Source organism: Hipposideros armiger, unplaced genomic scaffold (genome assembly GCF_001890085.2).
Source record: "Hipposideros armiger isolate ML-2016 unplaced genomic scaffold, ASM189008v1 scaffold_976, whole genome shotgun sequence".
Lineage (NCBI taxonomy): Eukaryota > Metazoa > Chordata > Mammalia > Chiroptera > Hipposideridae > Hipposideros > Hipposideros armiger.
The window spans coordinates 126414-140812 of record NW_017732326.1 but is presented as its reverse complement, the minus strand read 5'-3'; the positions used below and the strand labels follow the sequence as shown (position 1 = coordinate 140812).

At 41.4% G+C, this 14399-nt stretch overlaps 1 protein-coding gene across 1 annotated transcript in view; it reads right to left on the bottom strand.

Annotated features, from left to right (window-relative positions):
• The window catches only part of LOC109375590 (vacuolar protein sorting-associated protein 41 homolog), a 109875-nt gene that overhangs the window by 79600 nt on the left and 15876 nt on the right, over positions 1-14399 (bottom strand). The window contains exons 2-4 of the mRNA XM_019631029.1: positions 8865-8984; positions 7579-7725; positions 1165-1231 (exon numbers count right to left, since the gene is read on the bottom strand). Coding sequence (XP_019486574.1) covers positions 1165-1231; positions 7579-7725; positions 8865-8960 — 310 coding nt within the window. The 5' untranslated portion in view covers positions 8961-8984. The remainder of the gene's footprint in view (positions 1-1164; positions 1232-7578; positions 7726-8864; positions 8985-14399) is intronic.

The following is a 14399-nucleotide window of genomic DNA, read 5'->3' as shown; positions in this document are numbered from 1 at the left end:
TAAACTAAGTTATAAAACTAAGTCATAGAAGTACTGGTATGTCATCTTTGGCATACTTCTCCTGAACAGTTCTTTCCCAGAGTCACTGATTCACTCCACACAATATTATTTAACACCTACTATGTGCCAGGTCCCTGAGATACAAACACTGAGCAAAAGCAGACCTAGTGTGTACTCTAAAGGAGGTTATAGTGTCACAGAAGAGACAGGAAAGCATTGAATAACACACAATCAGGGCAGCTGACACAAGTGCTAGAAAAGGGCCTTTCATATGCCTGTCAGGGAAGGCTGATGGGCGTGGCCTGTCAGGGAGGGCTGGTGGGCGTGGCCTGTCAGGGAAGGCTGGTGGGCTTTACCAGGTAAGCAGTACTTGAGCTGAGGTATGATTAAGGATGACTGAGGGTCAATCACATGAAGACACAAGAAGAGCGTTCTAGACAGACGGGAAGAAGGAGCACGGAGAGCCGAAAGAAGGCCAGTGAGGCCGCTGCCCAGAGAGCAAGGAGAAGCTCAGCTGATGGTAGGGAGGCTGGTGAAGGCCAACATAGATGCAGGGGCCTCGTTTTTATCCTAAGGTCAATGGGAAGGGACTAAAGAATGGTGACATGATCTGATTTGTATTTTGACTGCAGTGGAGAGACTGGATTGCAATAATGCACAGTAGAAGAAGATAAGCCATTTAGGAGGCTGCTGCAGTGATCCGGAAAAAGGATTATGGAAATGTGGCCCAGACCAGAGGTGATGAAAATTAATATTCCGAAGATACATGTCAACACACCTAGGTGTCGGTACTGTGACATGAGCTGTGCAGCCATTAACTCTTGGACTTCTCACAAACATGTGGGACAGGTATTTTTTCCCACATTTTGTAGATAAGAATATTGAGGCATATAGAAGTTTGTCCAAAATCCAGGTGGTAAACAACAGGACCAGAATCCAAACCTGTGGTTATTCAACTTCAAAACCAACTAAAAAGGTATTGTGTACAAATCAGAAATACAGTGAGAAAAAAGGGCCTCTACAGTGAGGTTTCAAAACTGAACACAAAAGCTTCTTGACCTATTTCATCAAGGTCCCAAGTGTAAGGCCTGAAGAACATGGTCTCAGGTTTCTCCTGAACAAAATGGACTCTCTCTTGAAGTTTTACACTTATAGAAGGCATACCTATTTCCACATATCGACTTGGCAAATCCCTCATCTCACTGGCGTGCCGCTCCTTCACTGAGCATATCTAGAAGATAAATGCACAGGTTATTTTATTCGTTTGATGGAAAAATCTTCATAGCATTTCAGTCAACATACGATACTTTCGTTAAATTAGCCACAAGGCTCTGCAGATGGAGGGCACACCATCTACCCAATGACTTAAATGATACAAATTAACCTGAGTGACACATACCGAGTTCCCCCCAAAATAAGACCGAGTCTCATATTAATTTTTGCTCCAACAATCTACATTTATTCATTTATTCATGTACAAAAATCTACATTTATTCAAACAGTCATGTCTGGCTGACAATCTTAACTGGGGCTTATGTTTGGGGTAGGGCTTATATTACGAGCATCCTGAAAAATCATGCTAGGGCTTATTTTCCAGTTAGGTCTTATTTTGGGGGAAACACAGTAGCAATCATTACCTACATTGTTCAACATTATTTTTTAATAAAGTCTTATTTAAGGGTGAAGAAAGGAAGCTACAATATAGTTCTCACATGTTTCCAATGACCCATTCTCGGCAGCACCACATAAGGACCACTTCTACCATCATCCAGATAAAGCTCTGGCAGAAGTACACATCCAGAAATACCTGATGGCTAATTTGGGCAACAGCCGTATTAGCTCTCGTGTTTCTGACTACGTATTAGTAATTTAGTTCACTGTTGCTAAATAATACTTTGCAAAGCTGGTACGTGCTCTTCCTCTATCAAGTACATTAAAATTAATGTGTTATATAAATAATTTAAATCAGGTTGATAAATTACAGCCTGGCCCTGGCCTCTTTTTTTAAGGCCTGTAAGCTAAGAATAGTGTTTTTTGTTTTTTTCCCCTAAGATTTTATTGGGGAATTAGGGGAGGGGAACGATGTTGGGGAAATGGGGAGGGGAACAGTGTTGGGGAATTGGGGAAGGGGAACAGCCAAGTTGTTGTCCTTCAATCTTAGTTGTGGAGGGTGCAGCAAGCTCAGCTCTAAGTCCAGTAGCGCCACTCAGCTCAAGGGGCTGAGTTCAGTCTTTAGTTGTGGGTGGACATAGCCCACCATTTCGGACAGGCAACCTTGTTATTAGGAGCATGTGCTCTCACCAGGCTAAGACATCCTGCCACCTGTTGGCAGCTCAGTGGCAGCTCAGCTCGGGCACGGCTCACAGGCCCATGTGGGAATCAAACCGGCGACCCTGTTGCTCAGAGCTCACATTCTTGAGCAAGCTCTTAACCAACTGAGCCACTCGGCCAGCCCAGAAGTTTTTATGCTTTTAAAGGCTTGGGAGGGAGGAAAGAAGGGAGGGAGAGAGGGAGGGAGGGAAGAGTAGGAAGGGATGGAAAGAAAAAGAAAAATATTTAGCAGAAACAGTACGTAGCCTGAAAAGTTTAATATATTTAATGCCGGCCCTTTACAGAAAAAGTTTGCTGATCCCTATTTTAAATTATATGTATACAATTTGGATATATAGATGTGTTTGTGTGTGTGTATTTATCACTCACACACATAACATAGAACACATAACACATATGTGTTTACAATAGTTTCACAGTGATAAGACTATGGATATTTTCTATTTTCTTTGCTATATTTTCTAAAGTAAATATATTCTATTTTGTAATAAGACACAACAAAAATTTATGTAAGTTCAGCCATCAAAGTAAGACTGAATCGAAAGTTAAATACTGATTGTACCCAACTTTTGTCAGAAATCAGGTTTCTTCCATTTTCTTTAGATAGTATTTACTGTGTTTTTTTATAGCTGCTACCCTAAGCGTAGCTACAATACAGAAAATTCCAAAATAGAGAAAAACCCAAAGAGAAAAAACAAGTACCATTTATTGTCCCAGCAAAACCGAATACCATGAACAATTTTTTTAATCTACTTTTATGAACCTAACAATTTAGTATAAATAATTAAAGAGGTTATTTAAATATTCTTCCACAATTCTTTAATGTCTTTATAGTATTTCATTACATGAGTGTAATATAATTTATTTAATCCCCTTTTAGACATTAGTTTTTTGCTTCTATCTCTAATATGAGCAATAGTGCAATCAACATAGTCGGATATAAAACTTTTGGACTTTTGTTTCCTTAGGATAAATTCCTAGAAGTAGAACTGATAGGTCAATGGGTATGTACACTGTGACAAGGTTTGGTTTGGTTTAACACACACCCAAACTGCCGTCCAACAACACTGTGGCCACGCGAGAGCACCCACTGTCTCTGACACATTCCAACTGTAGCTGTGGAGGTATGAGCACTTACTTCAAAGTGACCAGCTATTTTCTCCCTTGCTTGCTTTGTCATTTGTCTCCTGTTCATCTCAGGCAATTTCATGTCCACTTCCCCAATGTTGCCCAACTTCCTTCTCCTTTTGTTAGACTTTTGATCTAATGTTATTCACTCTTCTCTGTCCACACTTGCTCGGGAAACTGTCTAACAGGCACTCTCCACAATGCCAAAATAATACTGTTTTCATGAGCTAATAAAAGTATACAAGGAGCAGTGCTTCAAAGGGCTTGCAGTATGACAGTAGAAAGCATGAATGCGTGTGTGTGCATGTGTATGCATGTATGTATATACATATACTGTCTAGCACTTCTCAGCGACTCTGGGCACTGTTTCTAAGTGAAGGACTTTGTAAAATCTTAGGAAGCTGATGGTATGGTGGGGGAGACACACAACGAAATAAGCATTTTACTCAAGTGTGCTGGAAGTCCCGAAGTCCAGAGAATGGGAATCTACTGGCAGGGAGGCAGGCTTCCTGGAGAAAGGGAACTCACATCTCTCTGGCCGTGCGTGCCACCACCTCTCTGAAGTCAAGGACACCCGACACTACAGGCAGCAGGGCCAGGGCTCTGCCCTCCTCAGTTGAGTGGTCTGGGTTCTCACCCCAGCACGTGTGTCACAGACGGGGGCAGCAGGTGCAGGCGTGAACACTGAAGAGCTACCCTAAGCTCACGTCCCGCGTACGAACATTATCAATGAATTCAAGAGCCCTCTGCAGTGACAGGTAGGTTCTCAACCATGAACAGTAGTTTGCTTCATCAGTCCTTCTCCCCCACTTCTCCACTTACACGTCTAGCAGGCACGTCAAATGAACACATACGAAACAACTCCTGACTTTTCCCCTCTAAGCATTTGTCATCGGCAGTCTTTCCCATTTACCTTCATTTTCTAGTTCCTCAGGTAAAAAAAACAAAAACAAAAAAAAACAAAAACAAAAACAAAACAAAGGCACCGCTGACTTCCTTTTCCTTACATGCTACATTCAGCCATGAATCGTACTGTGGCGTCTGCCCTCAAAATAGATCCAGAATCCAGTCATTCCTTACAGGCTGCCCCGGCTGGGCCGAGGCAGCACTTTTGAACTGAGGTGACAAGCAGCCTCTTACCCAGTCTCCCCTCCTCCCTGCACCCGTGCTGCTTAGCGCCACACAGCAACCACAGTGACCCTTCTACAGTCCAAATTGGGCCATTTAACTAACTCCACTGCTCAGAGCCCTCTGCTGGTTTCCCACTCACTCCAATTCAAAGCCCAAGGTTTCATAAAGGCCTGTGTGCCCTCCAGGATCTGTTCCACCCAAACACACCCACACAGCTCTCGTGTCATCTTCTATCCCTCTTCACCCCTGCTCCATCCACTTTGGCCATGATGGTTTTCCGTATGTGCACAAAGACATGCCAACCAAACTCTTGCCCAAGGATTCTGTCTGGGCTGTTCACTCTGCTGACACCCCACGCCCACAGCTGCATGGTTTCCTCCCTCCACATCTCTGCCCAGGTGACACATTAGTTATGAAAGATGTCTTTCCTGGACCACCATATATTAAATGGCATCTACCTCCACCCCTTCCCCCATTTTCCTGAATATTCTCCCTGATAGTCACCACCATCAACATGGCATATTTACTTACTTGTCCATTTTCCCTCACTAGAATGTAAATTTACCCTGGGAGGGAATTCATGAATTTGTTTATTTTTGTATCTGCAACACTAGAACACTGCCTGGCACATCGCAGGAACTTGGTAAATTTGTATAAATGAATGAATGAATGAAAGAAAGAGAGAAAGCGAGAGAGCAGCGGTAAACTCTGATTGCACACTTTCCTAGGCTATGGTGGTTGTTTCTCACCAATAAGAGTACTCTCTGTCTGAGAGAAAAGATTATGCCCTCCATTTTCTTCTCTCCACAGAACACAGTAAGATTCTCCACTGAGAAGTGGCTCAGAATATTACCAAATGAGTCTGAAGAAGAGGACTCTCCGATAAAATGAAACATTTGACATGAAAAAGCATGAGTTGGATTGTAATCTGGACACAAAATTCATTAGTTCCTGTGGCTTCTGTAATAGATTACCACAAACTTGGGGGCTTAAAACAACAGAAATTTATTCTTTCATAGCTCTGCAGACCAGAAAAGTCTGAAATCAGTGTCACTGGGCCAAATCAAGGTGTGGTTAGGCCCGCACTGCACTCCTCCCAGAGGCTCTAGGGAGAACCTAGAATCCTGCCTCCTCTGTCTCCTGGTGGCCACCTCCGTGGTGACAATGCCTCCCCTGTGGTGGTGGCACTCCCTCTGTTAGGACACGTGTGACTGCACTTAGGGCCCGCCCAGAATGATCGCCTCATCTCAAGATCCTTAGTGAGTCACATCTTTTGACATATAAAGAAATGTTTACAGGTAGCAGCAATTAGGACTTGCTTTCTTTGGGGGTCATTATGCAGCCCGATAGAGAAAGCATTTCTGGTAGTAACCACTAAACTTCTTACATGTCCCTATAGGCTAATTTTCCCTGTCTTTCACCAAAACAAGAAAATCACAACTTTAAAACAAAGAGTAAAGCCACTTGGTTCATTTAAGGGATTTAAAAAATATCAAGAACTTAAGTTTATTGGATGAGTAACCACACACATGGGATAAGGAGCCTGAGGGTCACTTTTTTTTTATTCCAGACTTTCGGGCACAACTTCCTTCCTGTCGTCATTAATGTGAGTCGGGCTACGTTCTTTTAACCCACGAAAACAACAAGCACATCCACGATTAGGAAAAAAAGAAATGAGAACCTGAATTCTATCAACCTATGGGCCAGGAGGGCCTAACCCTAAGCTAACTATGCTTGTTTTGGCCATAAGAGACAGTGCACTAGTGATTTTCATGCTTTCCTTTTCCGGAGAGGAGTAAATTTTAAGTAGCCATGTCTCTTTCATGATATAATAATGACAGCTAATATTTATTAAGCACAATATGTCGGATTACATGCTAAGCTCTTCATGTACATCACCTCATTTAGTCCCCCACAAAACTTATGTGAGAGTGATTAGTACCCCCATTTTGGGGATGAGGAGAGTAAGCCTTAGGGTCACACAGGAAGTGAACAGAGAAGCTGGAATTGACCTCAAGTCTGTGTGACTCCACAGCCTGAGCTCTCCCATTAGACCACTACCATGATACCTTCTAACACTACTTTCACCTCAACTAATTTTTAGTTTATTTTGTTTAGGTTAAGCTATATATTTTTAAAGGGAAGCAAACCAATTTTGGCTGTGAAGTATCTAATGTAGGACAAGCACTGCTATGCATTAAATAAATGTGAATGAGCTTTGGTCCTCTTTTGTAGAATAGCTAAATTTCACTTACTCACGCACATAAAGGACAGTCATACGCCACAAAACAGTCCCAAGTCTTATCAATAGTAAGTCTGAGCCTCTACTCCATCATATTATTACCAAGCAAGAAGGATGATTTCGTTTTATCCCTCTTTTTCTGCCATCATCTCTAATGAAGAAACTAAGGGTCAAAGCTAAGAGAAACAGAACAACGGAGAAAGGAAAACCTGATGACACAATAAAACTAACCAAGTGTTCTATAAAGAGCCAAGGCCAATTGGGTTATGGGAAATTTAAAAAAGATTTTAAAAAGGCAGCACCATTCTGAAAACAGAAGAGCTCACGATTTGTTTTGCATGGCATGGAAAAGAAAGGCTGTATCTTAAAACATATGCATCTGAAAGAATTTTAACATTGAAGAAAAAGAGTATTTCCAGAGATAAAGAGGGACACTTGATAATGATGAAACATGCTTAATTCTTCATAAACATATAATAATCTTAAATATGTGCAAATCTAGTAAGAGTGCTCCAAAAAAATATGAAGGAAAAACTTACAGAATTCTACAGAGAAATAGCCAATTTTATAAGAGATTTTAACTCGCCTGTTTGCAACTGATGGAACAAATAGATACTATCACATGACAATAATACTCAAATGAAAATATTTTGATTCCAAGAAGCCATTCAGAAGTCAGGTTCCTTTGGCCTATCCTCAGTGGATCTATAACAACATGGACTTATTATAAAGACAAGCAAAAGCACCTTGACAGATGTTCCCCAGCCGATGATGAGTGTTACGCTGTCCTTCCAGCAGAGGCTGCAGGGATACATATCTGGGCGAAGACTTATGTCATCCCGGGGCACATTGGTGATTCTTTGCCTTGAGGTGATGTCAAAAATCTTCACACCCTGGAAAATAAAACAGCATTAAGCATCCTCTACTCAGGAGAAGACAAGTAAAGGAAAATTTATTAACAGCTACCACTACACAGCACTGAAACCAGCCCTGCCAAACACTGTCGGTGTTTCCTGAGTCCTGTTGGGAGCCACACAGAGGAAACTGCTCCTACTTCACACAAACCCGTGAGGACGCCAACAAGGCAAACTTCTATGCCTCTTTCGGGACAAGAGAGATTTTATTGGTGGATTGTATCAGTGGCTCAAATGCAACACAAATGTGAAATGTATAGATGTCAACCAACTGCGTTTCCAAAACGACAACTTAGTAACAGAAGTTAACATTTCTAATTGCATCGTTCCCCTACAAAAATGAAGTTTGTTTCTGAGAAACAGTTTAAACTGAAAATCTACCGGGTAAAGAAAACTATTATACAACAGACATTTAAAGTTTGCAAATGGAAACACCAAGCAAGCAGCTAACAAAAAATAAACCAAGGGTCCACACGTTCGTTTACCACACGTTCATAACCCAGGAAAAGTAAGAAAAGTCCTGAATAACAGGCAGATTCTGGGAGATTTCTACCATTTAAAATGGAACAGAACAAATTTACTAAGTTATACCGTGAAATTCCAAAAGATACGCCAATTATCAAAAGGACAATTTTTAAACTTTCTCCTCACTCTAACTCAGATTGAGTAAATTTTAAGTAAGTCGAGTACCAAAAATTATGACCTGCTTTTTAAAAGGCAGGCCTATTTTTTGCCTGTGATTATACTGGGAGTAAAAATGAAATCAGCAATATCCTGCACCTGTTTCATATCGATGCTACTTGCCTTTGGCTAATAGGCAAATGGTACTTTTCCCAGTGCAGCCCTTCAATTATTAAGATGCCTTTTCATTTTCTTGGCTATTCTCGATGCCTCGGGTTTCTTCCTCTAAAATAGAGTCCAGAATATTTTGGGAATGATGCTATTATGAAAGCCAAGAGCAATCTAATTTCTTTAACCTTCCAGGTATGATATCAATTGCCATTTGTAACTTGTAGAAATGACCGCAGCAAGTGGCACCCTTTCCTTTGTAACAGCCCTCTCAGTGCGGCCACTCTTTTGGCCCTAAAGAAGCAATGGGAGGATGGAGACCACTTTACCATGTTATTGGCCCAGGCAATCAGATGGCCCCTCCACTTCACGCTCCTTATGTGCCCCTCCCCTTCGTGCAGGACGGAAGACTTCCATCTGCTCATCCAGGACCGTTCAAACAGCAGTAACTAGGGACACATACCATAAAACAGAATTTCAGACACTGAGAAGCACATGTTACTGTCCTTGCTTACAATTTCTGCCTGGCCACTGACCACATGACAAGTTATGCTCAGTATTTTTTATGCAAACTTATAGTGGTACATAATTTGCACCTTGGAAAGAATTCCCACTACATTTTATGCTGCCCAGGACATTGTTTAAAATGTACTTCAGTGCAAAAGTTACTGTAAAGTCAAGCCACAAGATGGCACCAAAATACCAACATTCATGGACAATAATGCCCATTAGTCAGTCAAAAGGTTTGTATCACAAAATGTTCTTCAACTGATTGCCTAGGATTTAATTTATTTTATAAACCAGGAAATCAAAAACCTCATACATTTTTCCATGAAAGTAAGATACTAGTTACAAGATTAAGCAACAATAGTTAGAAGCAGTCTGTTTTTCCTTCAATGCAAGAAAAATAATTTAACAATGACATTTGAGTAGTAATCCATGTTATAAGAGAAATTTGCTTTAGGATTAAACTTCTTTAAAAAGTTGAGGGTAGCTAGGGTCTTTACTTCATAGGGAAGAATCCATAATAAAAAATCTGCTGGATAAAATTTATTATCAAATATAACTGGTCAAAACCTCTAAGACTGGTGAAGATGTAGTTCTAGTAATTCATGCATTATTAAGGCTACAATAATATACCTTTTTCTTGATATACCAATTTAAACCCTTTAAGAAAAGACATTTATACAATATATAACTTAACATGTACAAGATATAATTATACAATGTATAGCTTGTAACTTCAGACATGTAATCCTGAACACATTTATCATTTAAAAGCAAATGATGACAACAGATTCCATAATAGAATTTTCAAAATTCCTATCATCAGAGTCAATTTCAATTTACCTTAATATAAGCTGTGTCCCTTCCCACCCCAAACAAAGGGGAGAATGTAAGTAATAGGACAAAGAGAGTAAATTCACATTTTACTTGTATTTTTTAGTTAGGCTTCTATAATCAAAAGGGGCACAACAAAAAAAAATTTTTTTAACCCCTAAAATTAAGCAAGTGTCCATCTTCCCAAATAAGCGGAGTTTGGTCACTTTTAAATGCCGCAAGTGTCTGAAGCTCTCCATTATCCAGGGGAAAGGAAGCCGGCCTTACACAGCGCACAGTGGAGACTGGGGACAGGGCTTTCCTGATCCCGCGGATGCTGTCTTCCCGTCAGTGACAGGGCACACGCAGGGGGCTCCTCTGCTCTCTCAGAGACCTTTTGACCATCTCGTCCCCTCTCAGCCCAGGTTCTAAGTAAGAAACCACCACCACTGTGTCTCCTGCCTCCAGTCAGAGGCCCTTAGGTCCGTCCTGTGACTCAGCCTCTCCTGAAGAGCCAAGGAGGTCATGGAATGTACTCAGTATTTTGTGACAGGATAGGTTTGAAATTAGGGAAAGGAGGAGAAAGAATGAGAGGATAGATCCTGCTACACATGACACTAACGACAGGTAGCTCAAAACAATTGTGTTTAAACAGAAGGAACTGATAGGATTAAAATGCTAGGCTGCCATCTGTGGCCTGGATCAGGTGGAGGTGACTGGCCCAGGGCCCAGGCAGGCTCCACAGCCCCTGCTGGAGGGGACTGGAGGGGACAGGAGTGGGCGGCCAGGGGGAAAGTGAGGTAGGGTGGGCATCAAGTCCCTCTCCCTCACCAGTTCCCACTGACAGAGGACTGACCCAGTATTAAAGGGAACAATCTGTACCTGTGCAAGAAATTAAAGACGGCTCAAATTTTAAACTAAAAACTCTATTAAATATGATAGAAATAAGACCCCAGTGAAGACCACGATTCAACTCACTACAAGAAAAAGCCCACCCGGGGAGTCGCTGGCTGGGTAGATATGCCAAACTCCCCCCAGGCTCAGTGCAGTGGGGGCTGGAGGTGAGGGCAGTCACAGGGAGAACCGCTAGCAGGGTCACACAGGCTTTGGTCAGCACTCCCACAATCACGTGGTGACACAGTTTGGAAAAGAAGCAGGCATAGGCAGTCGAGCAGTTAGGAGAGGTGGGCAGTACAGTACCTGCACACACCTAAAACTGCCATAGCAAATACAGAAGCAGGCTTTCACAAAAAGCACAGCACTTCCCTGCTGCACCAATGATTACATTTTTTGGAAGCCATCTTTCCAACAGACAATTGTGTTCCAATTCAGGCAAAAAGGAACACATACCACGTCCTTTTCCCACCTTTGTTCAGAATAAAGATTTGGACAAATTTTCACAAAATCTCTGAGAAATTCACAGCAACTTCAACTGTGAATACTGTATACAGACTTCTCCCAGTAAACATGAACTAACAACAACAACAACAACAACAAAACACTAGCAATATGGAAAAATGTAGTATTTGAAAACAATAGGACTTATCTAGAGGATGAGAGAAATATTCCACTCCTGACTTCACAGCAGTGAGGCAGTCATAAAATAGAGAACTTTAAAAATAATTCTTTTTGTTCTCCTGTGACAACAAAATTAGGCCAGAAATCAGTAACAAAGGACTAGAAAAAAAAACAAAAAAATAAATAACTGTAAAAAAAAAAAAAAAAAGATATTCTCTATCCTTGAGTGAACGAGGAAATGAGACCGCAACCAGAGCACTCCGAGAATCGGAAAACAAACACGACAAACTGAAACTTCAGGGGATGCAATCAAAACTGTAAACAAGGGCCAGTCCGCAGCTCTACAACTTAATGATGAACAAAAGCAGATGTGCATGTACTGGCTATATGACAAAAACAAAAATAGTTTACTGAGGGATGTAAAAGAAGACCGAAATAAACAGAAAGATACATTATATTCCTGGATAATAAGACTTAAAATTCTCACTGAAGAGCTCAAGTCCTATGTTAACCTATGATTTTAATGTAAGTCCAAAGAATATCTCACAGAAATTATTTCTAGAACTTCTAAAATGCTATAAATGCACTTCAAAATATGTGAGAAGAAATTTTTTTTTAACTAAGCAATTTGGGGTATGTGTGTGGATTTGCCCTTTCAGACAGTAAAACATTTTATAAAATCAACACTCAAAACAGTGTAGCAATGGTCCTAAAACTGGCAGATGAAGGAAAAAGAACTGACAAAGATGAATCAAAATGATAAGATCATACATGGGGTGGGGGGTGTTTGTGTGTGCCTGGTGTGCGCGCGCGCATGTGTGCGTGTGTGCGTGTGTGTGTGTGTGCGTGTGTGTGTGTGCGTGTGTGTGTGTGCGTGTGTGTGTGTACAGGGAACAGGACTCCTCAGACTACTGAGCAGTAGTCCCACCATCTTTCGGGAGGATCCTTTAGCATTATGGGCTCAAAGCTTTAGTAAGTCCACATCTAGAAATTTATGCTAGGTAGTGATCAGACAAGTAAGGAAAGATGTATGTAAATTTATTTATAATGGCTGGAAATAGACTAACAACTGGGCAATGACTGAGTAAACTGTGGTAGAGCCCGACATATGAATGGTATGCATCCATTTTAAAATGATTTTATATATGCACATCTATTAGCATAAAAAGAAGTTCAGGGCATATTAAATAAAAAAGCAGATTGCAAAACAGTATTAAATATGAAGAATTTTAAATAAAATATGAATGTGTATTCATATATAAAAATCTGAAGATATGTTACCAAGTAATAATTAATTGAAGATATGTTACCAAGTAATAATTAATTCTAATACAGGTGGGTTTTTTATTATTCCTATTTTATAATTATACTGCATGAAACATGTGAATTATTTTTATAATGTTAACATTATACATATAGGGAGAAAAATCCATTCTCTTATTTTTACAATTGGGATAATTTAGGGGAATAGTTGAAACAAAACAATAAAACAATACGAAAAATTCACTGGATCTTAAAGAAGGAATGTTTGAAGCATACTGAATAGGTATTAGAATTGATTCATATAAACTGTAACTGCTTTTTAATAAAACATTAACTTCTGAAAACTGTTAATAAGTCTTGCTGCAATTCCAGCCAAAATGCAAGCTCACTATCATTGGTGCTTTCTGTCAGGGCCACTGTGAGTTCTGGGAGGGGCTGAGGCAGGAGGACCCCCGCAGCCCTTTGTCTCCCGCTGCTCTGGCTCCAGAGAAAGCTTCCAGCAGAGGGCAGGATGACAGGAGGGCCAGAAGAATTTGGAATTCAGTCCGCTTCACAGCTGATTCCCCGTTTCCAGGTTCTGTTAAAATAAACCCTGTGTGTCCTGCTCCGACGCGGAATGAGAGCAGCGTCTCCCTCAGTGGTGTTTTTACAGCACAGAAGGCACACGACACGCTGTGTGGTGGGGTGCTCAGAAAAAGAGGGGGAGGCTAGCATGCTAACTTCTGTAAATGGAACCAATTTTAACTGATTCACATTACAATTTTAGACAGGATTCGTGTTATTTCCTGATGCTTTTCCAATAGTAGTTTCAATCACTTCACCTTTATATTTTGTGGATGAAGAATAAGCAAAAACAAACAAACAATAGCTGTAAATAGACTTAAATATATTAGGAAGGTCATTTTGTTTAGAAGAATTTTTTTGTCAGTCAAATAATTTCCCCCTAATTTCAAGTTCTGTATACATTTTAGGGTCATGCTGGTTCTATCAGGGGATAACGAGTAGCATATTTTGTCTTGTTCACTGACATTCACATGTTTGCCTTGTGCCTCCCAGACTGAAAATGTGCTGGGGACAGAGACCACATCTCACACTTTGCTAGACACACAAGGCATAGTAAACAGCCGACACGGAGAAGGCGTTCCCAGTCCTACCAGTCGTCTCCTTTCCTTCGTTGTTCACACACACAATGTGCTTGCTCCAGGACGAGCCACTCTCGGTTACTCAGCCCATCTGCAGTTATTATGCCCAGTGTGTCCACTCCGGAATCTGCCCTAATCTCAAAATGTGAGGAAAGACCCCTGTGACTGTTCATATAATTAATACACACCCTCGCTCAGAGAAAAGACTCGCTCATACCGACCCCACGTCCCGCTCCTCACATGCTGGCCTAGTTTTGCTTGCTCAGTGCCAGAGGATATAATTTGTGCACAGCTTGTCAAAATCTGAAAGCTACTTTTAGGGTTAATCTTCCCCTATTCAGTTTAGGTAAATGCAGTTCCTTTATTTCAGGGACACCAAGTGGCCTCTTAATCAGCCTGAGCAGTGTATACCTGAACCCTGTCAGTGCCTGCAGAAGGCTCGGGACTGCCTCCGCACCTCTCCTCCCAGCTGTCAGCCTGCCTGCCTCTCTCCTCCACGCGTGCGCTGCCTGCTTCTCTCCCCAACCTGCGCTGCCTGCTTCTCTCCTCCCAGCTGTCAGCCTGCCTGCTTCTCTCCCCACGCGCCCTGCCTGCTTCTCTCCTCCACGCACCCCTGCCTGC